Here is a 25,242-nt window from a genome sequence, read left to right on the forward strand (position 1 = left end):
GCTATGTGTAAAGGGAGCAACAGTTACTTTTTTGCAGCGCTCAATGCATTACTCATGGTATTCCTCAGGCCAGTAGCTATCGCCTCAGTGAAAGCGTGGGAGTTTTTTCCATTTTCGTATCTATACCTCTTCAGACCATTCGGTAGCTGCCTTTTGATACTTTCTGGAGCATCCTTCCTGTAGATTTTTGCCTTTATTGTTCCTCCTGCTGCCTTCTCCTGAGAGTATTCTCTTCTGCTATTCAAGCAGGTGGAAACATTCCTCTGGAAAATACCTAATAGTCCATCTGCCACAACTAGAACTGCCAGTTTTCAGAATGTTTCCACCTTCTGGAAATGCAGCACGTGTTAGAGAGATTCCAGCCCAGATTCTAAAAAATAGAAGAAGGTTTGCTCAAGGAATCAGCAACCTGTCTTTAAGAACAAGTGAAAAGGGAATTTTACTTCAGGGTTAGTTCAAACAAACAAAAAACCCCAAACAGTATTCACAGCAATTTCTAAACATTTAGTCGTTATTAACTTTTACACAACCATATCATAAAAGTCTGTTTTAACTTCCTACATAATAAATATATTCATAGTCTTTATGATATTATCTAGAATTCTGTTTAGCCTGATAGCTCTTTGTGGAAGCTATCTATCTCCCCATTTTGGTATGCTACCAGAATAGTAGCATCTGTGAAGAGATTACATCTAGAATTTAAGATTTCTGATAAAGCCATTCTGTCCAAACCCAGTATTAATTTCCTTTTAGACATGTTAGTGTTCTTCTCAACATAGCATTCATTGCTTCACAAACTTTTAATTTATTTTCATAATATCCTTGTGAGACTGAGTAGGTGATAGCTTTTCCTATTTTTAGCTGTAACTGAGAGATGCAGAGGACGTTACAATGCAATGTTTCTTACCCAACTCTAAAAAATTATTGAGAAATGATGAGTCCAATGATTTGATAGTATGATAACCTTGTTCATAATTCTGTTGCACTAAAATGCAAAGTTCATGTATTTTCCTTCCCTTCAGTCTATTTAACGTTTCTGTGGTGCTCCTACTGTTTATAGTACAGCTTTAATTTCATTCCATTACCAATAGGGAATGTTCAGCTGATCTTGAAATCTTGTTTCTCCTTGAGCACTGAGGAAAAAAAAAGGGTTGCCTTCTTTTTTGTGAAAAGCACGTCTATCCCATCACACCGAGCTTCTCAAGGAATCACATTCAACTACTATATTGTGATTTAGCTGCTGCTTTTAATCTCTTAAACGTGGCTTTCATTTTGGGATCCCTAATGCAAGACCACCTTAAACAGTAACTTCCTTGAGCTTCTTTTCTCTTTCCTCCAAAAGGCTCATGCTTAGAATTTCTGCAAATGGAGTCCCTTATAACCTCATGATGATACCAAAATTTCAAGCTTTGGAAGGAAACTGTTCTTAATGAATAGCAGAGCATTTATGATAATAACCGCTACAGTTCCCATTAAATGTTAAGTTAGGCGGTGTGACCGCAAGGCGGGCAAGAGAGGGTTGGATGCCGGCAGAGAGACACACTCAAGGTTCATAAGGGGTTAAACGGGATAGATTTAATAAAGGACTTACACTACAGACTGCACGGGGAGCCCTGGGAACTGCGAGGAGGGGTCGCCGATGGGAGGCTGCTGGAGGCGCGAGTCGGACACACGGGTCGGACGCCCAGGCGGGACTCAACTCGTTGTTCGTAAGGGCCCCTTAAATGTACTAGAACCATTTCCTTATCTCAGCTGTGCCGACCTTGAGTAGCTACTGCCTGGGAAGCAGCTAGACATTGTTGACAGAACGGAATATGCATGCCTGGCCCTGATGGGAATTTGGTCAGGGTGTAGTTTCACATGCTGGGCCTGCTACCATGTACTCTGCAAGTCACTGACTCCTTGCCAGATCTTCCGCAGGTGTTCTCACTACAGGTGGCTAATCCAAATTTCCCTGCTGGCTTCAGGAAAAGCATCACTTCATGCAAGCAAAAATTTCCCACGTTGCTCGAGCACTAAGCATACTTCGGTGCAAGCTGGATTCATTTTCTTTGTAGTGATTTTTGATGTTGAAGATATTTAAAATTTGTGCCTGACAGTAATTATTCAGTCATGGAAGGGAAAGAATGACTTGGGTAAACATTTAACAACAAATTTTGTTTTATAGCCTGCTTAATTATCTTCTGTTGTGACCATTTTGTTTGTCTTTTACAGGAAACCCATGATGGACTTGCTGATCTTTCTCTGTGCGCAGTATCGTTTAAATCCATCAAGTTATACTATAGAGTTAATGTCAGCAGAAAATAGCCAGATTAAATTCAAACCCAACACACCAATTGGAATGCTTGAAGTGGAAAAGGTGATTATAAAGCCAAAACAAATGGATAAGAAGAAACCTGCTCCGGTGATACCAGAGGTGAGAACTAAAATTATAGCCTATTGAGTAATTAGAAACAGTATCATAGTCAACAAGGTGAGCTGGTAGCTCGGTGTCTTGTTTCAATTTATGCCTGTTGTATCTCTTCCTCTCACCATGCACCACTGTGAAAAGGTGGGCTCCATCTTCTTGGTAACCTCCTCTTAGGTAAAATATATCCCAATTCATTGCATCCAACATCTTTGCTGCTGCAAGAAAGAAATGTTAAAATGTTATTTAAGATCCCATGCCTTAGTATCCTTTTTGCAAATTTTGAAGATGAATTGAATACAGCAAATCTTCCACTAACTGAAAATCAAGAACCTGTAGCGTCTCTCGTGCTGTGATATATGTGTCCTTCTGATTGTATGTTCATTTTTCTTTAATGCGTATTGTACTTTTTGGATGTTACTCTGCTTTTCTTTGTATACCCTCCTTAAGAAGACAGGAGCTTTTAGAATTACTAAAGCAACTCCCTCCGGGAGTTGTATAAATCTTTCCTCCCTTGTTTGTCATTCTGCCATATAGAAGAATAACATTTTTTTTATTTATCTAAAGCACTAGCATATAATCATGGGAGCTCTTATGCTGCCATTTTACCTTCCTTCTACACACATGCACATGGCTTATTGGCTGACTGATACTGCTACCTAATTTAACGCAGTAGGGTATCCTGTGGCATTGGATCCTGGCATATACCCTTCTGGAAAGAGAAGTGACAGTTTTTAAAGAAGCGGACAGTTTGAGCATTTTTCTTGAGCAGAAGGGAGTCACAAACAAATTCTTAGTTTCCCTTCTAATGATACTAATACATTGGTTACTAAAACATTGATGAAGTTGACTCTAAGGGGAATTCCTGTGATTACTGTAAATCTGTTATAAAAACGCCAGTTGTTTCAGAATACATGTGCTGGGGGTTTACTGGAGTTCTTTTCTCTTTAGCAAACAGTAAGAGTAGTCATAAACTACAAGAAGACACAGAAGACAGTAGTAAGAGTTAGTCCGCACGCACCCCTTCAGGAACTCATACCGGTTATCTGTAGTAAATGTGAGTTTGATCCTTCGCACACTATACTGTTGAAGAATTACCGGTCTCAAGAACCCCTGGATGTGACAAAATCTCTTAATGATCTTGGGCTGAGAGAATTATATGCCATGGATATCAGTCGAGGTAAGACAACTTTTGTAAATTTTTTATAGCAAGATGATTACTTAGAAAGTATACATTATGAAAATACTGAATTTTTACTTCAGAAGAAATTAGTTTCTAGAAATTTGAGAAATGTGTTTCACTAATCTTCCACAAAATTGAAAATGGGACAAGTTTATGTGTACTTATGGTTGAAAAGTGTGATATAAAAGTTTTCTTTTTTACCAAAGTGTTAGACACCAGCAAAGGTGGCTAATACATAGCATCATTTAAAAACAACCCCTTCCTTCTCCCTTCCCCCTGCCCCAAACAACACTGTATTTCGCTTAGCTCATAGAGAAGACATGGGAACATGATGAGAAGAAAAGAACAGAAACATCAGAGAAATTATTTCGTTTTATGTTTTAAAATTCCAGAATGTTAGAACATTCTGATAGTGCTTATTGATGCAGTACCTAGGTGCTTTTTATGAGTGTTGTTTGACAATTTCATAAATGGATTGTGAAGGAATAATAATTCTCACTTTGGTGGTGGTCTAGCAGGGGCACTGAGACTAGCTTGGCTGTATTTGCACAGACCTTCCTATTCCCAACTTTAGCTTTAGCTGTAAGCCTACCTTTTTAAAGATAGGCTTATTGTACTCTGATTTAAAATCCTATTAAAGTGCGTTTTGTTCTGTTTGAGGCATTTCTCACAGAAATTTTACTTCAATATAGAATGTTTTAATATTGACTCGCTTCTTTTCAGGATCACTGTTCTACGTTTTTGTTGTTTTCCTTTCTTGCTTTAAAACTGTTCCCCTTCCCTCCTTCCTGAATACAGTAACTTTGTAATTAGGTATCTACAGTTTCGAAAGAATTCTCTCAATTACTTTCTAAAGACCAGTTATCTCAAACAGTATGAAATGTCAGATTTGGAAAAAAAGCGTCCTTTCTGCCATGGTGAAAACAAAAACAAAGTTTCTTTCTTTCCATCACTGGAAAAAAAAAAATACTTGCTTGAATATGTTGTTTGGACTAAATATGCCAATAGTGCATTGTCTGGTTAGTTGTCTGGCCACCACTTCATCCTGCAGACTGGCAGAACTGTCTTCTGCCCAACCTGAAGCCTGCATCATTTGAATCAAACAGCCAGAAATCCTTAAGAGACAATATAAGGGATTATACAGTTTGTATGAAGCAGTGTCCCACTAGGAAATTTAGTAGATAACTTCACTTCTCTCAATTTGAAGTAGTTCTGCATTTCCATTTCGCAGAAAACTTTAAAACTTTGAATTTTCAGCTTTCTTTTTGAAAATAAATGGTGAGATGCACCTTTTTCATAGAATTTAAATTCAAATCTTTATTCAGATTATATTTTAATTATAGAGTCCTCTGTGTTCCAAATTTGGACTGCCTGACAATCCAAAACTTGTACAGCAAACTATTTTTACATGCTGTTTTTCCTCTTTCCTTCAAAAAATATAAATGAAGCCTCTCTCCACATTTAAGAGATTCCAACTTGTGTTACACATCTTCAGTCAGAATCCCCCAAATACCTGTTAGGTTAAGTAGTTCAGGGGCCGTCAGATGTTCCACTGTTTTCTTGCGTGTGCTCGCTCTCGCGTGCACTCTGTGTGTGTGTGTGTGTGTGTGTGTGTGTGTGTGTGTGTGTAGTTCTCATTTTATGAACTCAAGTTCTTAAGTGGCATACAGCATTAGGTAGAGTTTAAAGATAAGCATCCTTTTATTTGAGGAAGGTACCCAGTTATTTTTCCTAATGTTGAAGATTCAGCTTGGGGTTCTGTGTTTGTGTAACTTACAGCTGCATCCTTGATTCACACTGAAATTCTCTTCTTGTCTTTCTGTAGCCACATCACCAGCTGATTTAAATTTACCATCTTTACAAGGTACGCTTCAGTGAAATAGGTTGTGAAACTGTGCCACTTATGTGGCATTACCATCCAATCCCATTATAACATCACTTACCTGTATATTAAACAATATCTCTGTCCTGTCAAAGATGCATAAGAAAAAACTTTATACATATCTGGTATATCCACTTCTGTACTAAGTATTTCTGTATCTTTTTATGTAAGTCAATTTATTAAGTTTACAGTTAGGCTTATACTAATGCTTGTATTAAGAGTCCCGCAGTGGTCTTGCTGATGTCTCCTGTCGGTTGTTGCATTTGCATTCATTTCTTTAACAAATTCAAATCCAGTAAAAATTGGAGAAGGACAACCTTTAAATTTACAAATCCTCTGCATGAATAGGACTATGTAAGGAGGATAAATTCTGCAAGATACCAGTATAGATTTGATTATCTTTACCATGACTGCCATGCAGTTACATGAAGGTCAGCACGTGTCAGGGTTTCAGTGATGTTTCTCCATAGTCATACCATTGGCAGGCTTGTACCTGACCTGTCCCACTTCACCCTTTGCCATGAGTTTAAACTGTTAGGGATTATGAACTGGAGAGGCTGATGCTCCTTTTCCCTTCTCTAGACTTTGTGATATGAACCATAATTTATGACAAGTGGGGTGGGTTAGGTCGAGAGCTGAGGGTATTAAGCATAACTGAAACTCATCTGCTCTGAGTTCTGAGAAAGAGGGGAAGAACACTGATGTCAGGAAACCTGGTCATTGTGTAGCTTTTGGAAAAGCTATTAATATAGATGATTTATGGAGTGCTTGGTATATCCTTCCAGAAGGCTGATGACAGACAGTGAAATAGTAAGAATGCAGGAGAAGTAATCTATGCAATAAATAACATCTAGAACTATGTTTTCCATTTTAGACTCCTACCAAATGTCTGAAAACTTAGATGTTTTGAAGGAGAAAGAAAACAGAGGATTTTTCAGCTTTTTTCAACGAAGTAAGAAGAAACGAGAACAAGTAAGATATAACTTTGTGTGAGCAAAACTTCTATAAACATATTCTTAGACCAGTCAACACTGCTGATTGTTTTACAGAAAGTATAAAGGATTTGGATTTTTTTTCCCTCCCTTCCAAGGCTGCCAGTGCCCCAGCAACTCCACTGATGAGCAAGCCAAGGCCAACTTTTATCACAAGATGTAACACTGTTAGCAAGCAGTATGATTCAAGCACTTTGCCATCTGAAATGCCAAAGAAACGCAGAGCTCCTTTACCACCTATGCCAACTTCTCAGAGCGCCCCCCAGGAACTTGCCCATGCCCAGGTCAAAACGGCATCTGAAATTGTGAAATCTAACAGTCTTGATGGGAATGAAGAGGTTAGTTACGTTTGCTTCATATATCTCTAAACTTCTTGATTTAAGGGAATATGTTATATATCTGCTGAGGGGAATAAAATGCAGTGTTTACTTCTAAAAAATTTAGTCTGACAATAGCTATAGATATTGGCGGATGCATTTTTTTAATCTTCATGTCCTGTATTCAGAGTAGCTGCTGTACTTTTACATAAGGAGCTGTTTTTTCCTTTTAAATTGCTCTTGCGAGCACCTTTTTGTTCTTTTGGATGAATAGTTTACATATTTAAATGTGAGAATGTAGTCTTACTTTAGCGTGTCTACTAATTATATGTTTTGGTATTTCCTGTCCTTTTTAATGTTTTAATTATAAAAGATTAACAATATTTAGTTCTTTAGTATTACTAGAAAAAGGTAGAAATCTTAGGAAATAGTCTTAACTTGTTGGAAGCACAAGAATGTTAAACTAAGGTTTTATTTTAATCAAACAATTGTATAGTGACATATTTAATTGAAGCTATGAGATGTGGGCTACATATCAGTTACCTATATATCCAATGCAATGTAGAAATTTTGCCAGCAAAATTTGGGAGAAATTGATGCATCAGGTAATATTTTGATAAAGCCCATATGGTCAATTGTGAATTCCAATTAAAGTTCAAGGCTAAAGCTCACATTATAAATCAAAACATTTTACTTTGTACTTAATACTTTGCTTTGAATCCAGAATCTAAAGGTGGTCTTTAATAAATGAGGCTATTGGCATGCTAGAAAGATGAAAAGTAGAACAAAATGAAATACAAATCTGCGAGAGAAATTTTGTTAGACCCAGAGACAAGAAAATTCAAACTGTGACTTGCTTTATCTTTATACAATGATTTACTCTTTCATTAATGCAGAGAACCACAAGAGAGCACTGTTTAACAGAAGTTCTGAATTTGTGTATTGTGTCCTGCTGAAAAGCTTTATCATTAAAGACAAAGGATTTTTTCCTTTATTTTAATAAAAGGAACGTTGAAAAAAACATCATAATCTTTTTTTACCTCATCATGTTTGCCTTTTAATTGAATTTCAATTTTTAAAAAATAATTTATAATGTCAACATGCTTTAAATGATTAATATCCCATTATGTCTAACAGTAATGTATGACTGCTGGGCTAGGCTCTGTCACTCAACAAAATTGCTTAGATTTATTATTTTGTACTGTCATTTCTTATTCATCTAAAGTGATTAGACTGAAGTTGACTAACTCATGAAGAAAGGACAGAAGTCCAGATTAAGTTATCTTTTTTTTGTGTGTGTGTTTTCTAGTTTGTACTACATTGTCCAGCTCCCTCAGAACTTAGAAGCCTTTGGCATGTGTTTTTTTTTTGTTTTGTTTTGTTTTAAGAAGAGTCCTGTTTCATTCTGGTTTAATTGCACAGTGATTTATAGGATACTGCAGAGCTTGGCATTTAAACATGGGTGAATATTTGCTCTTCAGATTTTATTAATTTATGTAAAATAATTTGTCTCTTTAGTATCTGTTTTCCAACAAATATCATCTGATGAATGAATTTAGACTGGAATAGTACAAATGGCTCAACTTGGTCAGGGAACTGGTAGAGGGGATCCTGCTGGAGTTTCCACTGGAGAGCTAAGGAGCTCAGGAGTGCTGGGAGATTTTCAGAGACAGCGTTCTTGAAGCATAAAAGCAGCCCATCCCCTGAAGTGGGAGAAGGGGCAGGCATAAAAGGAAACCAGCCTGGTTAAATGCTGAGCTGCTGAGAAAGCTCAAGGGCATAAAAGAAGTATATGAGAAACGGAAAAGAGGACAGTGTAATTCCCCAAAAGAAATACAGAAACACTTCTCAGACATGCAGAGATGCTGCTAGGAAGGAAAAAGCAAGGCTGGAGCTCAAACTGGTAAGAGATATCAAGAATAGTAAGAAAGGCTTCTATAGGTTAGTAGCAAGCAGAAGTACGGGGAAGATACAGATTTGCTGGTGAATGGGACTGGCAAGTTAGTTACAAGTGACACAAAATCTGAGGTGCCTTCTCAGTTTCTCAGTACCTTCTTCGTCTCAGTCTTCATGGATAAAGTTAGCCCCTGACTCTCTATGCTAAGAAGCAACGATGAAGCAAATAGCAAAGCTCCAATAGCAGCGGAGGGCTGAGTTAGGGACCATGTGTACAAATTGGACATAAGCAAGTCTGTGGGACCTGAGGGGATACATCCGAGTGTGCTGAGCAAGTTGGCTGACATCACTGTAGAGCCACTGTCTATCATCTTTGAAAGATCATGGAGATTAGGGGAAGTCCCGGATGACTGCAGAAGGGCAAATATTATGCCCATCTACCAAATAAAAGGGCAAAAAGAAAGATCGGGGAAACTACAGAACAGTCGGCCTTACTTCAGTCCCTGGGAAAATTATGGACCAGGTCCTCAGGGAAGCTATTTCCAGGCAAATGAAGGACAAGGAGGTGTCTGAGAAAAGCCAATGTGAATTTAGGTAGAGTAAGTCATGCTTGACCAACCTGATTGCATTCTATGATGAAACAACTTGCGCAGTCATCTGCCTTGATTTTAGCGAGGTGTTTGACAGAGTCTTCCACAACATTTTTTTTGACAAGCTAATAAGATATGGACTCGATAGATGTACCACGAGATAGGAAGAAAACTGGCTAAACTGCCAAGCTCAGATGGTGGTAGCTAATGGCTTCAGTCAGACTGGCTGTTGAGTGGAGTTCCTGAGGAGCTGGTAATAGGTTTGATACTATTCAATATCTTTATAAACAGCATAGCTTATGGAATTGAATGCACCTTCAGCAAGTTTGCAGATGACACCAAACTGGGAGGAGAAGTAGGTATGCCAGAAGAGTAACCATTCAGAGAGACCCTGACAGGCTAGAATTGCGTGAGGTTTAACAAAGGTAAATGTAAAGATCTGCAGCTGGGATGGAGTAATCCCAAGTAGCAGTGCAGGATGGGTCTGACTGACTGGGGTGCAACTCTGCTGAGAAGTGCTTGGGGGATCCTGGTGGGCAGCAAGCTGAATGTGAGCCAGCAGCATGCCCTGGCAGCAGAAAGCGAATAGTGTCCTAGGCTGCGTCAGCAAGAGCAGATCAATTTGATCCACCTTGATTTCACTGTACTCAATACATTTTTAGGCCTCCTTTGGATTACTGTGTCCGGTTTTGGTCACTGCAGTTGAAGGACATTGAAAAACTGGCAGGGTTCTGGTGGAGGGCTGCTATGATGTTTACAAGGTTGGAGGACTTGACGTATGAAGAAAGGTTGAAGGAATCGGCTTTTTTTTGGCCTACTGACCAGAAGGCTCAAATGGGATCTAATCAGTCTTCTAATAGCTAAAAGTATTATAGGGAAGGTGGTGGTACTCTCTTCACAAGGATGCATGGTGACAGGACAAGGGCCAACAGGCACTAGTTGTTTCAGGGGAAATTCCATTTAGATATAAGAAGAAAAACCATCACTGTGAGAACAGCAGAACATTGGAATAGGTTGCCCAGAGAAGTGTGGAAGCGTCCTCGCTGGAAATACTTAAGATGTGCCTTGACAGGCTCCTGGAATAACCCAGTCTAAGGCCTTACTTTCAACAGAAGGTTGGACCAAATTATCTCCAGAGATCCCATCCAACCTAGACTTTTTTATTTCACATGGGTGAACCAAACTCTTGGTGTTCAAAACTATGTGCATAATTAGGAGAACACAAAAAATATAACAAGACTTCATCATCAACAGATAGTTGTTTTTGTTGTGAGATTGAGCACTACTTTGAGTAATGCTGGCAAGGGGAAGACTGGAAGCTTGTTTCTTGCAGCTTCCACTCTAAAATAAACAAAAAGGTACCTCTAACTAGTGAGAGTTCTGGTTTCACTTAACTCTAAAATAAAGAACAGTTCCTTTAAAAACATAAGGTGTTAGGTGAGAGACAATGTAAAATAATTTTATTCAAATAAAAATAGCATGTAGAGGATTTTCAACTTTATATTGGGGCGCTATTTAATATAGACTGTAAGAATCAGTCTTTATCCTAAGAACTAAAATCCTAAGTGCAGAATTTGAAATGAGACATACAAGCATCTAAGAATAAAGTCAGTTGTGATGATTGCATAGCATTTCTGATGGCTGCACAGCATTTCTTCATCTGTATCGTATGCATCAGTGTTTCATCAACTCTAAGTGACCAAATTATGCTCTTCTATTCTGAGTCAGTTCTCAGTAATACAGCAAGTCCCATGATCATTCTACACTATAATTATTTCACTGCAGTTGAGACAAGAATTTGGCCTCTTATATTCCCCACTGTTGAAAATGTGCCTCCTGTTTCTACGATTTAAAGTCTGATTTAGATTACTCACTGGGCTGATCAGTGTGTTTGCTAGGCTGTTTAGCATGTCTGGTAGTTTCATTCTTATTGTCAGGTCCCATCATGTTAACTTACAAAACTAGGATATAATTATTTTATTAAGAGTTACTTTTTATCTGCTTCTGTTTTACTGAAGACATTTCCTTGCAAATCATACTGCTTTTAAGAACGCTGAAGTTCAGAAGCTGCTTGCCCTTCAGTTTATTGGCAAACTGGCTGCATGCTGAATTTCTTTTATGGACCAGGGTGACCTTCTGCGTGTGCCTTATTACGGACAAATCTTTTTCGTAGCATCCACAAGGAAGACAAAGTGAAATGTCAGTTTTGCCTAGATAAACTGTTTTCCTGGTTTAGATAGCAACAGGCATTTGGCCATGCCAAAGTAGTAACAACAGACAACAGTGAAGTGAGCCAACTTTAAGGGAACAGTGTTCTGTGTTGCTTTTCTTTACATTCACAGTGTATTGTAGTTCCAGTTTCTCACAGTATAAAAAGGGTTTTAATGTTTACCTCCTACAGCTTCCCCTCTTCTTTTCCCTTGAAAAAGAAACATTTTTTTCTGTATCTGAACAATTACATTCTGGTATGAAGGCTGAATTTTTTTTCCCCTGAATTTCAGAGCAATTATAGAATTAGTTTTTGAAGATGATATGTTATTTTTAGGTAAGAAATTAGTGTGAGGGATGAAAGGTTATCTCTTACAAGTTATTATGTAGCATGATTTGTCCATCCTTTATAAGACAGGATGACTAGTACTTCTTAAATATTTAATTTAAGCACAGCAAATTTCTGTGTTACATTAGGCTGGAAACAAGCATGTTAGTCTAATACTGAAATCCCTCACTGCTTGTGTCAGTTCTAATTTTGAGTGAGATGGCTCTTGCCAGAAGTATGTTTAGACCTAGCAAGTTTAAATACACTTGCAAATAAAGAGGGCTCTCAAGGGTTTATGGAAAGTGCCGTTGTATAATGTAGTGTGTGTATCTTCAGTTTTCATAAAAGTGGATGCAGTTTTCTAGTAATAACATTTCTTTAAATGAAAAGCCTTTGATTATGCCCCAAATGCAGTTGCTAGTTTTCTTCCTAATGCTTTATTTATAAAAACTAGACTGTGATATCTTTATTTCTTTTTAATGAATGTCTGTTTCCTTGCACTGTTTTCAGTTACTGTGAAGGAGCATACATAAACTATGCTTGGGTAGGAACAATTAAATGGAGATTTTCAGCCAAAACATTTACTGTTCAAAATGATGGATAGGACTTCTCAACTGTAGAAATATAGTTCACTTTTATTTACTCAAGCCTATCTCTTAAAGAAATTGAAATCTCCAGTCTGTTCCTCAGAAAAGAAAGGGAAGGAGCAGATGAGAAATGGGGGAGGGGTAGGAAGCAACTGGGCCATTAAGTGGTTCTGAAAAGATTTATTAGCCACAGTCATGGAATAGCTTCATTAAGATTTCTGGGAGGGATGAATTCCATACTTCAGAGGTTACACCAGAAGCTCAGTTGCCTGAAATGTGATGGTTAGGCCTTTAAAGGAGAAGTTGAGCAATGTCGCAGCAGGCCCTGTGATGAATCTCAGGGAGATCTTGAATAGAACCAGGGTCATTTGTGAGAAAACAATGCTCAGGACTATTTGTTTTCTCTTGCTGAAGCTTTCATGAAGATACTCTGATATGTTTCTGATATGATTCAAAATTGGCTTGTGGACATAGCATGTATCCACTTTTCATATATACCAAATGCATAGCCTTGCCCCCTTTTTTTGTATTTACTTCTGTACCATGGTTTATGTACAGAAATCATTGAAGATTATACTAGTATCAGGTGTTTGGACAGAAGACTACCTGTTGAGGTTCTCCAAATGTATTCTGTATGTCCTTTCTTTCCGATAGGTCAAAGCTATATTGCTTTCTTCCTAGTAGTTTAGGTAAGAAGCTTAAGTCATGTAATAAAAATTTAGTTCATTAAGCACTGTATTTTTTTTCCTGTTATTCCTTGGGTATACATTTGTCTGCATGCTTCTTTCCCTGTATGGTGTAAAGGGAAGAAAAAAAATACTAGCAGTATGGTTAGCAATATGCTTTGTTATCCTGTTCCCCTGTGTAGCTTTTGTTAAGCCAGGATATCTGTGGAGGAAAAGAGGTACTCTTGATATGAAAATGTGTATATAATGACACTTGGTGTGAGGCATGCTTTCCAGCACAGTGAAATGCTCTACTATGCTCCTTCCCAAACACTCATGGTTTTCTCTTCCGTTCCAGCTGCAAAATTACAGTGTCTTAATTACCTTTCTCTGCTTTTTGAGATGAGAAGGGGGTCAGGCACCATGTCTGCCATTGCTCAGAGAGGCTGGAAGTTGGGAAGCGCTGGCCTCTGTTGGTGTCTGCTTGGAATGGTGTGGGATTCGGTGCCAAATTTGTCTGTACATGTTTGAGGCTAAAAAGCCTCATAATCCACTCTTGTTTGTTCCAGGATGAGGAAGGTGTGCAGTGTTAAAAATGGAGCTCCTGTATACATTAGGGAAGTTTGGACAAGTGTTCACTGGTGTTTCTGCACAAGCACAGTTAATTACTTCAGCGATTCTAACATGAACTTTAATTTAAGTGCAACTGATAAAGCACTGGTATCATTGGCAGTTGGTGTGACACATGAACACCCAGAGGTATATTCCAAAACTTTGTCAGATACGTGTTAATAATATTATTTTTTTCCATCTGTTTAAAGTACTATTTTCATATTACAACCTTTGTTAAGATTTGAAAGCTCTTAATATTCATATGCTGAATAATTCCTGAGAAAATCTGTTCAACACTTGAACCTTAACTGGAACATTTAGTACTTGCTTGAAATCTCTTTTTGCAAATCGTTTGTTTCTTTGGATGCAAAGGGCAGTAGAAAGGCTTATTAAAATCTTGTAGTAGCATTTGTGCTCTTATGCTGAGAACATTATTTCCCCCCCACACATACTTTTTTTCTGTGCATGAAGGGAACTCTGGTGTCATCTGTTTAGCCGAGCGAGTATGTGCAGAACTCTGTGCCAGGCAAGTCAGCTTGGGGAATCTGTGCAAAGCAGATGAGGGTGCAGACCTCTGAACGGCGCAGCAGTGTCTCTGTGAAGAGTGGAGGGGCTACAGCCTGTACAGCAGCTACCCAAAAGGAGAGAAATACAACTGCCCAATATCAAGAAGGAAAATGATTTAACAGTCAAAAAAATGCCTGATTTGGGGAAATAATATCATCTTTGACACCCCTTCCCCTGCAAACTCGGATGCTGAATATTGTTAAATTTTTTTTTTTTTTGTAGAACTTCTTAGGAACTGTGAATGAGAAACTATAAAAAAGTGTAAAGTGATTTTCTTGTGTGAAGTTTTAATCTAGAATCTGACTTGTTAAGAACTATTAGAACTTGCAAGTATTTTTAATTAGGAGTGGAGTGCTAGGTTTATATCGTCTACTTTTCTTGAAAGAATATTTCACCTAGACTTAGTCTTTCGTCCTGTTATTCAGAGCCTTGCTTTGCTTTAAAGGGTTTGAGTTGCTTGCTTTGGCATTAAAGTCATTGGTAGAGGAATTCTGTGAACATGTTTGGACAGTGCTGCTCCTTACAGTGCAGGAAAGTACCGAAGGGATCTGTCAGCCCTGACTGACGCCCAGGTGGGATATAACAAAGCAGATGACTGACTATCCCCAGGGTAGCTCAGAGGGTAGTTTTCACTGCTGCAGTTCATTCATTCAGATACTCTGTTGAGACGTAACAGGAGCTGTCAGACTGCTTCACAGACAACTTGTGCCAATATCGTTTTCTCTTGTAATTTTCTTTATAATTTTGATTATGTAGAACCAAATACTCTAGCCTTTTTTTAAAATGTCCCCTTACTGTAAGATGTATATTTGTTGTTGAGTGGTAGCTTGATAAATAAAAAGTGTCTCTTCCATGGATATTGCCAAGGTCAGGAAATCTGTCCTCAGGGCGGTTTTTGAAAGAAAGAAAGATTTTTAAGTGTATTTATGCCATCTTTGCTCCTCCATATTCCGCTTTGTGAAGCGGGCTTGTTAATTAAAGCATGAAGAGAAGTTCTTTGAGGATGTTCCCCACATGCAGTTGCTGTGTGGGTTCTTCCTGCAAGAAACGAATGTCACTCCTGGATTTTATTATACTGTTGAGTAGACAAGTGATAGGGATCAAAATTACTACAGAAATAGGCAGCTGTGACCAGTGCTGAAACATATTTCTCTATTGCTGGATCCTGAAAGTAATCATTTAATAGATGTGAAAATAAGAGGTTTCTTCAGCATGAGGCAAACTGCTGTAAGAATGGCAGGCAAATTTACAGCCACTGTCTTTTTGAGACACAGAACATATTCTTTAAATTCAAACAATTTAAAATGCAATTGGACTGCTGTATCATATGAACTAAGAAGTCCTTATCAGAGGTCCTATAAGGAAGACTATGTCCCTTTTTTAATGCTTTTGATTATCTGTGCATTACGAAAAAAACATTTCTCTCTTTTGATACAATAATGAGGTCATTATTACAGTTTTAAGATCAGAAACTTTAGTAAATTATAAGACAGTTGTACTTTCCAAAAGAAGTTTTGAAAGATGGCATTAGAAAAATTGCTATAAAAGGCCTAGTATTTCAGGTAGAGAAATAAATTCCTAATAATTACATGTACAGCCTGGTTAGGACTGCTTTTGGGGGAATGGAAAAGGAAGTGTGTGTCATGTCATATCAGTCAGGTGCAGCTGGAGCTTCTTTCCACAGCGATTTTAGCTAGTTTTTGGACTAGCTGGTATTTGGGTTTTTTGAAATGGCCTTAAGGCACAAAAGAATTCAAATTCTCTTTTTATACTATATAGTGACAATTAATTCTCTTTTCCTGCTGTATCCTGTACTTCTGTGAATATAGTCTATTACTCTAAAAAATCTTTTTTGAGAAAACTTAGAATTTAAGATCAGTAACATAGTAATTTTGGTAATAGGCATAGATTTTCATTTTCCCAAATGTATATTACAAATACTTTTGGAGAGTAATTACTGGAGTTATTTTGCTGTTTTTCTTTGATTGCTAATAATCTTCTCCCTCCCCATCTGCCTTCTTAGGCCCCTCCAGGACTAGGAGTAGTAAGAAAGGGCTCTCTGCCGCTCAGTGACACAGCTTCTGTGAACTCCTCTTTACGAAGGATGAAGCGCAAAGCACCCTCACCACCCTCGAAAATGCCAGAAGATCAAAGTGAAAGCATTAATGAGACTGGTAATCTTTTTATACTGCTTAATTACAAGGCAAACGAAAAGTATGGTAATTTGGCTAAACATTAAAGAAATACCACCTTATGAGATAAAAACTTAAAAAATATGAGTGCCAAACATCTTCATATTGTAAGGAGCAATAATATTATTTTATTAGATTGGCTGATGTAGTGTGAAGGCAAGCTTTAGGGCACACTGAGCAGAAAACTTCAAATTAATTATAGTTAGATTACCTATAGCAATTGTGTCTGTATTAATCAAATGGACAAGTTGGGGGTGGACAGAGGAGAAGATTAGCTTCTCTGGAACAGGGAGGAATTAATAGAAAATGGATTGAGAAGAAGAATTTTAGGGAAAGAGGTTTGTATTGTTGTTTTATAATTCTTCTGTTTGTTCTAAAAATTCAATTTTCTTAGGTTCAAAAGTACCTAAGAGTTGAGATTAAAAATATTTGGGAATTGTGACAATTGATTGCTTAAGAGAAGGTGCATTTCTTGAAGAACTCACCAGTCTTTAAGATCACAATTTAACATTTTGTCTAGAGCTTTTGTTGGTGCAAAAATTGAGAGGCAATACTTTTAATAAAAAGGTTTATTTGACTTGTTGCAGTAACAGCGTCAACAGAATTAACCCCTGCTAAGGGTACTGTGGAAGAAAAAGCCACTGAAATACAGTCTGAAACAGGTTAGTTTTTTCCAAATGCATTGGTCAAATCTATTTTACAGTAAGCTATTATAATTCATAGCAATAAATTTCTATACTACACATGTGTCTTAAGTACAGGATTATTACAAGGCCTCAGATCTATTAATTTTCCCATTCAAGTACAGAATATGGCTCTTTAAAATAAAGATATTTTACCATTACCATATTCAGGAAGATGTACATATATTTTGTATTGGTTTCTCTGCTTTACATTTTAGGAAACTAAACATTATTCCTGTTTTCCCTCTTCCCCCACAAACTAGTCATGAACAGGCTAGAATTCTACTTCAGTGATTTTTGTATACCCCCTAACAAGCCATTCAAAAGCTGAAGTCCAGGCTTGTTTTCAGAACCCCCCCTTGTCAGCCCCTGACCTGCATTTCCATCTTGAACAGCCTTTGAAAACATGAGTTGTAAATATAAACTGTACCCATAAATAGTTGTACTTTTGTTGGGTGCTAAAGAAATAAATTGTGATATATAAAAGTATAGCTGTTTAAAATAAAATACAGTTACTTAGCTGCTGAATAACTTTTTTTTTTTTTTTTTTAAGTTCTATATGGCTGTTTGTAAGCATCTTACGGTACGGTTCAGATACAAGAATCAAGTCAAAGCTTCTAAGAGCCTTCTAAAATTTGCAAATGCTTTTAGAATAATCAGTGTCAGCGCAGTCTGGAAAAACCACTCCTCTAAGTATTTTGGCAAGGATGAAGTATATAAACACTAAGCATGTGGAGTGCCACAAGCAGTATGTGAGGCTAAGCACTCAAGTTTCTCACTAGTTGACAGGAACTCTTGAGTAGTTTTCCAGCTAGTTTCTTGGGGGTGCCAGTCAAACTGGTTGGAGTGGTAAAACACAAAACACAACAAGAGTAGCAAGAGTCATCTGCCATCTTAGGTCTCTGGTAAAGGGGGGAAAAAAAAGATCAGTAATCACTGCATTTGGGTGCAGTTTGTGTTTAGGGCTGTTTATATAAATTGTCAGAGAAGATCTTTGATAGAAATTTTAGCAGGAAAAGTCTCTGGAAGAATAAAAATATCTAACTTAATAAATACAAAGTACAAATACTATGTAGTTGAGGTTGAAAATGTAAGGAAGTATGGTTGCAGACCTGTTACATATATGTATGTTCCTTTAACTTATGTTGGAACCAGTAATATACACAATGAAAATATATTTAGAACCTTGTAAAACATATGCTAGACTGTGCAAACAAATAACCACAGATGCAGTATCTAACATATTAACATGGACTCAGTTTCATTGGAGGTTTGAATTACCTTGCTAGAGAGTAGTGGCTGATGTTCAAATGTGCATTCTCTTCCTCTGTCTCCTGTTTGGGTTCAGAGCCTCTGGCAAGAGATGCGGTAAACAGGCGAGGGCCATGTTCAAAATCTGTGTACAAAAATCTGAGTTATGAGTTAGTCTTGAAGGCACACTTAAAGTATCCTATGAGAGAGATTGTAAAGAAATTGTAAGCTGTAGTTAAAAACATGAATGTCATGTAGTGATAATGGAGACTCAGTTTACCAAACTCTTTGAATTCCCTTTGGAAATAACTGATCTGTTTTGAAAATCTTGGCTATTCCTTTGTTGTCATTCTAATGTTTATATTCTTTAATCTGCAAATCATGGCAACTAACAAACCTTATTCCTGAAGTACTACTTTGATATTATCAAAGCCACAGTTCCAGCATGTGCCTATCATAGCTTTGAGTTTGCCAGCCATGACCAAAATTCTCTCCAGCAACGGAATGATGAAACTATCTTTACTTGTAACGCTAACATCTTGATGCACCTGAAATATGATCTAAATATTGGTTGTAGTATATTTCTTTATAATGTTTTGGCTTGATAGTTAAAAGTAAACACATAACCTTTTCTTTTCCTAGTTGTTGTAGCAGATGAAGGAGGGTAGTCACTTCTAATACTGTTCTAAGTGAATCATTCTTAAGAATGTTTATTAGTATTTAATTTTCTGCATTAAAAATGTTTTTATCTACAGGTGATGGGTCTAAGATGAGCAAATTTATCATGCTGTGATTTAATATCAAGCTTTTTTTGTTTTCTTGAACTTTGTTTTCATGTTAAGATTGTAGATCTGTGTTACAATTTCTGCATTTCCCATTGCTGTAGTGTGTGAATGCTATCACTGTTGTGTCCGAGTGCTGCACAGATAAACAGCCATGAACTTCATAGAATGGCTTGTTTGTTCTTTACATAGGTTTAGGAAGCTCTGCTTGAGGTACTTGATTTTTGTAGTTAAATATTTTAATTTAAGCTGTAATGGAAAGAAATGGAATCATCTTTACTGAAATTAGAACAGCCTGTGTTGAGCCCTGGGATTTACTTTCTCAGTCAGTGGCAGTATTTATTCTCTAGTCCTGCTTGTGATGTCTTCATGCCATATCCTTTGCTGAAGATTCATTGCAATGCATTTTTCTAAATGTAAAGACAAAGTCACAGCACAGCTTCATTGCCATTTTTTTTTCTCATGGGCTGCTACTGCTCTCTGGTGGCTGTTCTGTGGCCTTTTTATAAAAGGTCTTTTTAGGAAAGCCCATCGTGCTGTGAGACACACTATTCACCTGCAGCAAAATCAGTTGTACTACTCTTGTCCTATCCCTATTCTGAAAATTATGCATCAAATTTGGGCATTTTTTTAAATATATAACATGGAATAGTTTGCACTCTCTTTAATTGCTAAATTGGACATAATTTTATCTTTACATAAACTCAGTATTTCCTTCTATTTGGTTTAATACTGCTTTGAGTATCACTCTTGTGGAAGTCTTGTGAATTTTTGTTCCGTTGTGACTGGCATTCACAAAGTAGTTCTTCTAGGCATTGCTACTTTATTAAATAAGTAAATAATATCAAGTTGCAAAATATAGTATTTTCTTCTGCCCTATAATGAACCATTACAGATGTTCAAGAAATTTTATTTAGTATCTGAGTAGTGCATTGCTAATAGACGCATCCACATTTAGTAGAATTATGCTATATAATTTGCGATAGGCAACGCTTCTGTTGTAAAATGGCGTTTTCAACTGTTTTTCCATGCTGTAAGACAGACTGTGACAGAAGTGGTTTGAAGGCATACATTTACTAGAATAAACTCTTAAAAGAGAACTAATTTGAACATTTTGGATTGTAAACAACATTTTTTTCTCAATTATGATTTGTGTTCCCCTTCCCTAAGCTGAATTAATGCTTAGTCTTTTTTCTGTGGGAGAGGGTGAAATGGTTAAAAAAAAAAAAAAAAAAACCTACAGATTTTTAAATAGTTTTCTGTTAAATAAATCTCTTGCTATAATCTTAGTTACAGTATCTCTTAAGAACTTTTTGAAGGAGTCAAGAGCAAAGGCACTGAGAGATTTACATGATGTAGTCAGTCTTTCTGGTTTCAGTATTTACAAGCATAATGGCTCACAAAGCAGGATGAGCCTATTATCTGTTGGGTAAAGAGTATTCTTATTGATTCAAGTGAGACTTTTAGTTGGTATATCAGGTAATAGATTTTAACACTACTCTTTTAGGGCTATTTAAACCTTATTCCCTGAGAAGATCAGGCATTAAATTAAATGCAGACAAAAATGCAAAATATATGCTTTGTTGGTTATCTGAGACTGATCACCTGACTAGAAAAAAAAATAGTTTCATATGTATGGTGCATGTATGTATATATGTACTTAAACACAAAGTAAGGAAGCAGTATGGGTACAGTACATAGCCAGTGTTGCCATAAATACTTCCTAGTGGTATGTTGTGTATAAAACTTCTAAAGTGAGGGTCCGGAAACAAGTCATAAAATTTGAACCATTCCTCTGGCAAGTTAACTGCATGGTGTAAATGAAGAATGGTTGTTTTTTTTGTAGCTGTTGTTGTTTTGCTTTGTTTTGGATCAAATTCAGGCTTTATGCTGCTGCAGCCATGGCAGTCCAGTAACAGATAAAAAACCACCAGCTGAAACTAACCTCAGGCAAGTCCAATACGCTAACAGATAGCGCTTTGTAGACAGTGTGAGTTTCTTTTTGGTTGGAATCATATATTTGCAGTTCAGATTAGTCCAGTCCGAAGCTTGGAACTGTTCCTAGCACAGTGAAGGAGAGACTAATTCAGGTTTCCATAGCATATTAAGTTAAACTGAAGGTCTCGGTCTTTGTTCCCATGGCTGTCAGTGGCTCGGGCCCATAGCATCTAGGAGCTAACCTCAAGCTCTGGGATGAAGATTCTGCGAGTCGGCTTTTTCAAGCATAGTGTTTCTCACCTGTGCAGGAGACAGTGTGCTTGTGAGCTGGTTATAGGTTGTGGAACAGTCTCAGCAGATCTGATATTTGCCCATGTTCTGTCACACTTTGTTTTTCGTCTTGTGACATATATATTTATGTACACATATGTACACATATGTACACATAAAAGCATACTGCTACCACTAAAATTGTCTCCCAAAATAGTAGGCTGCATACATGAATTTAGCATAGATGGAAATGAAAGAGTTAAGAAAAGAAAGAAAGAAAAAAGTTACTGTCAGTAAAGGCCTAGGGAGTCCCTTTAATACCAGCATGGCATGTGTGTGCACACATGTGCTTAGGTCACGTGGCAGAAGCTAATCTGCACCACAGGGGATCCAAATCACCTCTGCATTCAGACCTATGACAGGTGTTGACCACATTGCTTAATGCACAGCTGCAAAGCATTATTACAAGAGGCAAGACAAAAAATTACATAGAACTATTGACTCTGGCTTTCATAATTGCTCTGTTACTGTGAATGAGTAACTTTGATATTACTGAAGTCTTAGCTAATGACCTTATTAGAAAGAGCAAAGTTTCTGTTCTGAATATAGATTTCCTCCAGGTCTTATACAGTTCCATCTTATGTTTCTATAACACTGTGTGCTTCCCTAAAAGTACTGGATGCACTGTAGGATACCAGTTTGTAGAAGAAGTCTATTTAAGGCTTTTCTTGAAAGAAACACATACTCTGCAGTCTGCTACTTTCTAGCATTGTTTACTTCAAGCCAGTATTTTGTTATCATCCTTAGCTTTTATTTAGGGTAGGTTTACACCTAGAAGTTTACTGATGCAACTTTTCCACAAGAGTCTGAAACCTAACTGCCTCGTGCAGGGCTGGTGCATGCAAAGCTGCACAGGAATACCTTGTTCAAGTCAGGCAGAGTACACTGCTTATAAGGCTACGTTGCTTCCAGTAGCTTTACATGGTACCATATTGCACTGTAGAGATGTATAGTGTTATTTTCCTTGTGTTATAGAACACAAGTTGCAAAGCCAAGAGGTTAATTGTGCGGCCTACTTATTAATATTTGAAAAATGTGAATCAACATCTTGTTGTAGGAAGATGCCTGGCAGGAAAGTAAAGCCAGGGACAGTTAGTCCCTCTGGAAATCAAAATAAGTAGATTGATTAGTCTAACTTTAGGTATGCTGACTTATGTATATCCTAAACTAGTAACTAAATCTTTTAGTTTAACTATGCTTTAGCTGCAAAGTTTGTTATTGTCATGGATTAATGCTGTTCCATGCTTTTTTGTGGAATTCTACTGTAACACAGAGCAGTGGACAAGACACTTCTAACCATCTTTTAATACAGTCAAGATAATTAAGGCAAAATTTTGGTAGTGGTGAGCATACTTATTCAAAACACTGGCAAAGCTGAGATTTAATTTATTCTTTAGTTCTTTAACATATTAATTCTGATCTAAATGAACCATATATTTTAAACCTGATTGGAGATTTAATGAAAGTAGCAAGAAATCTGGGTAAAATAAATTCTGCCTACTGCTGTGAAATTTGGGATTCTGATATTATTAAATATATTTTAATCTATATTAATCCAGTACTTGGATAAGCAAAGGAAAAATGTTTCCAGTAGTTACAGATACAGAAACAGATGGACAGTAGCATGGGGATGAGCATATTCTCTTGTGTAAAGAGAAAGAAATGGAAAGGACTAGAAAATAAAGAACTCTGAACGAGTCCTTTTTTTGCCTGAATTATGAAGAGAACTCTATTTATTTTTCCTTCTTTAAACTATTTAGGCCGATTTTGCAGTCTCTTTGTATCTACACCCTGAACTGGTATTTGTGGTTTTTTTGTTTTTTGTTTTTTTTCTTTCTTGCATTCTGTGAGTGTAGCTGGAAGGAGCTCTGAATACAGTCTGGAAGAAATTGATGAAAACGAAGAGATGAGTGTGCAGCAGAGAGCAGAAACTGGAAGTAGAGAAACCTCTCTCAGGACAGGAGAGGTTACTGCAGCCCTAAGCTCTACTGAGGTACCTTTGGAAACTGAGAAAAATGATCCTGCTTCATCAGCTCCAGTTCCTGGCAGTGTTTCTGTAGACAACTCACAAAACCTCAAGGAAGAAAAACAAGAAAATATTAGCACAGATGGCAAGTAAGTACGCTTTGTGACAAAGAAAGGAGCATTGGGGAGGGAATGGGGGAGGCAAATAAAACGTAGAGTGCTGTTTCATTGTGGAGCACAGAACAGAGAATTGTGAGAGAGGAATGAGCTTAATAAGCTAAGGTTTCAATTGTAGCACTCTTCTGTACACAGTAATTCATGCAGCTTTTCAACAAAAATGACAGTGTGTTCTGCAGGCTATTTGGTTTGAGTCTCCCTTTCCTTATTACCAAAATAGCCTGACCCCAGGAAAGCTGAACCTGGCTCTAGAATATCCAGCATATTTACTAGAGCAATGTGCTGTGAAAAACTGTGGACTGACTAGTTAAATGAGAATTTAAAATTTCATTCTTAGACTGGGGGGGTGGGCAGGGAACAGGTAGATGGGCCATCTCAGTTCTTCTGGGCACAGTTATCTATTGCTTGCATATCTAGTTTTTTAATTTTTGTTTTGTGTTTTTTTTTCCTGTATCTTAGCCAGTTATCTTGACCTGCTTTGTCCATCTGCTCTCAGGAAATCAAGTTAATTCTTCCTTTTAAAGGATAAACACATAGGTTTCCTTAACCACTCTTTTTCCTTTCTGGTGATGCTGTACCTTTGCCCTTCAGCATGTTTGTTAAACTACCTGACTCAGCAGGCCTCCAACATGAGTTAGTGCCTGCTTGAAATGGATGTTGATTGTCCAGAGAAGTTCCATTGTGTTAATCTAATTCACTATTTCTGTGTTCCCTGGGGCAAGTAAACTGGCAACTGTTCCCAATTTAAACTGAAAGAACTACTTCAATTATTGTACTGAAGCCAAAAATCTGTGAATGCTGTATTAGCCAGGAACTTTCAAGGTAGTATAGAGAGTTTTGACTTGTATTTCAAGGGTCTTTTTAGTTAGTCTGGGATCACCTGGCACTTTGCAGAAATCTTTGGTGTTCTGTCCTGACAAATACTGTGCCAGTTGTTTGGGTCTGTCTGCTCTATGAGTGAGGAGGAGGATCAGGCAAATATTATTTTTGTCTTGAACTTTCAAATTATCAGACCTGTTGTATTACTGGGCCAGTTTGGCCAATTGCCCAGAAGCTCTTTCTTTTTTCTCCACTAACTTGTAATAGCCTCTCGTGGCTTATAATACTACCAAGCATCATGTAGTATGCACTGCACTGTAACTGTATAGTTGGGAAATCCTTTCTTTCCTGGAATATCAGAGTGATTCTAGAAAGAGGACTCGCAGTTCTCTGACGTATTATTTCTGGAAACCTTTTGCTAAGTCGACTGTTCTATACAAGATCTAGTGACTTTGTAGAAATTTTTCTTTTAATCAAGCTCATGGGATATGTGTAGTATTCAAATAAAAATGATGATTTCTATAATATGCTATGTTTTGTGACTTTTGGGTTTTAGTTTGGTTTGGACTTTATTTCTTTATTTTAAAAACATTTTGGCTTGTGAATACTTACAGTTCAGTCTCTCAACTGTATGGAGTGTATGGAGCTTTAACTTTTTTTCAACAAGAGCTGTGAGAGCTTATGGTCCTGTTTAATGGTTTACTGGACACTTTAGACTCTGCAAGAAGATGAAGAGGAATGTTGTTGAAGGATTTATCATTTTAAGCTGATTCAAGCAGATGTTTCAACTCAAGGCACTGGTTCCTGATAACTAATACATTCAGAGTGGAAAATAAATTAGAATCTTCATAATGCTGGTATTTGTAACTAG

General features: G+C 37.3%; 1 protein-coding gene across 7 annotated transcripts in view; it reads left to right on the plus strand.

Annotated features, from left to right (window-relative positions):
- COBLL1 (cordon-bleu WH2 repeat protein like 1) overlaps positions 1-25,242 on the plus strand; it is a 98,610-nt gene that overhangs the window by 63,518 nt on the left and 9,850 nt on the right. For all 7 annotated transcript variants that reach the window (XR_010884590.1, XR_010884589.1, XM_067299114.1 and 4 more), the window contains exons 3-10: positions 2,215-2,416; positions 3,359-3,587; positions 5,416-5,454; positions 6,347-6,444; positions 6,563-6,802; positions 16,258-16,408; positions 17,014-17,088; positions 23,267-23,525. Coding sequence is in view for 5 of the 7 variants with exons in the window: in XM_067299114.1 (XP_067155215.1) it covers positions 2,215-2,416; positions 3,359-3,587; positions 5,416-5,454; positions 6,347-6,444; positions 6,563-6,802; positions 16,258-16,408; positions 17,014-17,088; positions 23,267-23,525 (1,293 nt within the window). In the remaining 2 variants the exon portion in view is untranslated. The remainder of the gene's footprint in view (positions 1-2,214; positions 2,417-3,358; positions 3,588-5,415; positions 5,455-6,346; positions 6,445-6,562; positions 6,803-16,257; positions 16,409-17,013; positions 17,089-23,266; positions 23,526-25,242) is intronic.

This window comes from Apteryx mantelli, chromosome 6 (genome assembly GCF_036417845.1).
Source record: "Apteryx mantelli isolate bAptMan1 chromosome 6, bAptMan1.hap1, whole genome shotgun sequence".
Lineage (NCBI taxonomy): Eukaryota > Metazoa > Chordata > Aves > Apterygiformes > Apterygidae > Apteryx > Apteryx mantelli.